This window comes from Plasmodium cynomolgi, assembly GCF_000321355.1.
Source record: "Plasmodium cynomolgi strain B DNA, scaffold: 0145, whole genome shotgun sequence".
Lineage (NCBI taxonomy): Eukaryota > Apicomplexa > Aconoidasida > Haemosporida > Plasmodiidae > Plasmodium > Plasmodium cynomolgi.
Genome location: NW_004192750.1, coordinates 1 through 3,675, shown reverse-complemented (window position 1 = coordinate 3,675; position 3,675 = coordinate 1). Strand labels below are relative to the sequence as shown.

The following is a 3,675-nucleotide window of genomic DNA, read 5'->3' as shown; positions in this document are numbered from 1 at the left end:
ATAAATACAAAATTTCTATATTTATTAAAATAATAAATTTTTTTCATCCATCTAAAGATATATGCATAAATACATTCATACGGATTTTGATATAAGATCCTACAACTTATTTTTTGTTTTCCGTCCCGGTTATAAAATAATGTGATCAACCTACTTTAGAAAACAACAAATTAGTTAATGATACAATAAACCTAAACCATAAACACGAAGACAAAATCTAAAACATAAAACAATGAACCCTAAAACCTGAACCATAAAACTAAAACCCCAAACCCTAAACCATTAACACAAAATCTGAAAAACCTGAACCTTAATTTATTTTCTTTTACTTGTTATACTTAAATAATTACAAAGTAATAATTTTTTTTATTTACCTCATTTATATATCACTATATAAAATGGATCATATGCAAACAAAAGATATAGTAACTTTTAAATTTTTAATAATAACTTTATTTATTTTTTTATTTTTCAAATTTACAATTTTAATATAAAAGCAGCACTACGTTAGAGCAATAGATAATTTAATTTAGGTATTCATATTTTCTTTTTTTAGTTTTGTCCTTTTATAGAATATAAAGAATATAAAGCTAACATAAATAACTTTTATATTACTTCTTTTAAGGAAATCGTTCGTGATACATGTGTTCCTATAGATGCTAAAGAACGATTGAATATAATTAATCATTTAAAATTAATAAAAATGTATTTTAAACATTATAAGAATAATGTAAAACATAGTAGTAGTAAATGGTGCTCTTACATTAATTTTTGGTTAAATAATAAAATAAGAAATGAGGAAGATGTTTTAGACAACAATACCTTTCATTTATACCAAAAATTTATTAACTGCGATTTTGAAATAAAAGACATGACTGAATGCAAATCATCTGATATATATTATTATGATGAAAAGACGTTTGATCAAGTAAAAGAAATATATGATTTATATGATGACTACATGGATTTTTATGCCTTTAAAAATAATGAAGACAATGTCATAGCTTGTTCTTCTGCCAAGGCGTGCACAGAAAAATTTAATATCATAATAAAAACGGGGGAACATAGAAATAATGACCATTTGTATAATGCACTACAAGATATTAAACATCTGTTTGAAAAGAACGGATTGACATCTTTTAACAAGTGTGGAAAGAATATACCAGGATTATTACCGTTCTCATATAATCATGTAGATATATCAACACAATCAATAACAACATCAAGTTCCCTTATTCTTACCCCTATTTTAGCTACAGCTCTGGGAATATTCCTTTTTTTATTTTTATGTATAAGGTAAAATAGAATTTTAATATATTATATTAAAATAATATAAAGAACAAATGTATTCATGGAACCTATTATTTTACATAACTATTTTTTCTTTTTCCTTTTTCATAAAACTAGTTTACTCCAATTGGATCCTTAATAAGGCGACGAATCGGAAGTAAAAATCGAAACATTCATAATTTTAATGAAACATACACAGGAACATTTCCGGATTTTTGCAAAGAATTTGGTAATATAAATTATGGAAACGACCGAATAAATATAGCTTATTATCCAGAGTGAGACCAAGTGCATTATATTTTTACAAAGTTTCAGTTAATCTGCAACAACTGGAGCACGAATATAACAAACATTTTTCACTCAACAATTGTATCTAATAAAATCAAATAGGTACGCACGAAATATACATTATTTAATGAAAGAATTACCTCCGTAATTACAAATCAATGAAAAATCAGCATTATAAATTTACAAAAACTTTATTTTAAAAACTGTTATTCGTAATTCAAAGAATTTCATGTCATTCACATTTTTTTCCACATTTTTATCTACAAAGCTAAATTCATTTTATATGCAGTTAATCCTATATTAATTTCACACAAATAAAAAAATTATTGAATACATGATGTACAAAAAATTCATAAATTATTCCCATTAAACCAATGTTTATTGTTCTAAAACAGCATGTATTAATAGAGTAAATAAAAGAAATGTATATAATTGAACAAATAATTATCAATACAACATTATGTCCTAAAAAAATAGCCTATTTGTATCTAATACAATTTATAATATTTTAATAAAATGGTATACTAAAATAATTGACTATAGAAAATCATTATAGAGAAGAATTCATTTCAAATGCATTCTATAATATCAATTTTGATTATTTTCTATAGTTCCACATATGTCTTATTATATCTTTTTTAAATTAATAACTAATAATCGGAATTGTAAACTTGCATTATATTATTAATGTAAATTATAATTTATTAGAAACACAGAAAACACGTGTACAACACATCATAAGAATTAGTAGAGTAAAATTGTAAAATAAATTAATATTTTTTAAGCACATAATTTACATAATAAAATATTTTTTTAGAATAGCAGCCACTACACAGCCTTACAAAAAAAATTATCCATTTAAATGATCAACATGAAAATAAATATTTAATACAAATTCGTGAAAATAAATAATCATAAAAATTAATTATATTTATAATTAATTTTAAGGCTTCAGGGATTATGGTACAATAAATATTTTTTTTATGAGAAAACTTATGAACCCCCGAAAAAAATTGAACGTTTATTTAATATAAAATAAATTAATTTCTTTTATAGTTCAATTATAATATAATTGAATATACTTTTGAGTCTGTAATATTTTACCACCAATAATAACACTTATAATTTTACGGAATATGTTATAATCACATATAATACATTTTGTACTCTTATATAAAGTCTATATTTTTAAATTAAATATATTATTTATGCATTATATATTTCATTAATATATTGTAATGCAACGAAAAAAAATTAAAATTTAAGTTGTGAATGTTATAGAAGTTTTTACCCACCCTATGAGTTGCGCTTAAGACAGAATTTTATGAGTTTTTTAATTTTTGTTTGCACCAATAATACTTATAAATAGAAAATTAGAAAAAAAATAAGTATATTGGATGAATATCATTAAATAATTATTTTTAAATAAAATTTAATGAAATGCATACATAATTTATGGCAATTTGTAAACAAGCCTATATATTATTGTGAGAATAAAATGTCTATTCATGTTACAAAGTTAAAATTGATGTATTTATAAAGATATAAGCAGAATATGTCATAAACCATGGATAATTACATAATATGAAGAAATAGTGCATTTAATAACATATATACAAGCGAAACGAATTGAAATAAATTATAATCTTTGTAAAAAAATAAATATTGTAATCAAATTATTTAGTTTTATTGGACGATATCCATAATATTAATAATTATACATAATATAAAGTGCAAGTATTAATATAATAATAGGTATATATCACCTAGAATAAACAACATAAAATATATATATATTATAATTATAAAAATACATATCATTCGGTAACTCATAATCCTTATATATATTCAATACTGTAGAATATATATGCACATATAATAAGAAAATTCCAAAGCTATCTAGCGCTTACAACAAAAAACAAAATTTAACTATTATACTTAAATAAAATTTCTGTAATATATATAGAATGAAAAAAAATAATAAATTAATTTATAAAAATAATTGCAATATTTAATATGAATAAAAATTTTTATATATGCGAATTTCATATTATAAACTCTCTCATATTAGGAATTTTTCATTTATATTTAACACAT

General features: G+C 21.6%; 1 protein-coding gene across 1 annotated transcript; it reads left to right on the top strand.

Moving 5' to 3' along the window:
* Positions 1-703: 703 nt before the first annotated feature.
* Positions 704-1,572, top strand: PCYB_002630 (CYIR protein; the record flags this gene model as incomplete). Its single annotated transcript, XM_004227684.1, has 3 exons — positions 704-1,146; positions 1,254-1,296; positions 1,408-1,572. The coding sequence occupies 3 exons, from the start codon at positions 704-706 to the stop codon at positions 1,570-1,572; spliced, it is 651 nt and encodes a 216-aa protein (XP_004227732.1).
* Between the last annotated feature and the right edge of the window lie 2,103 nt (positions 1,573-3,675).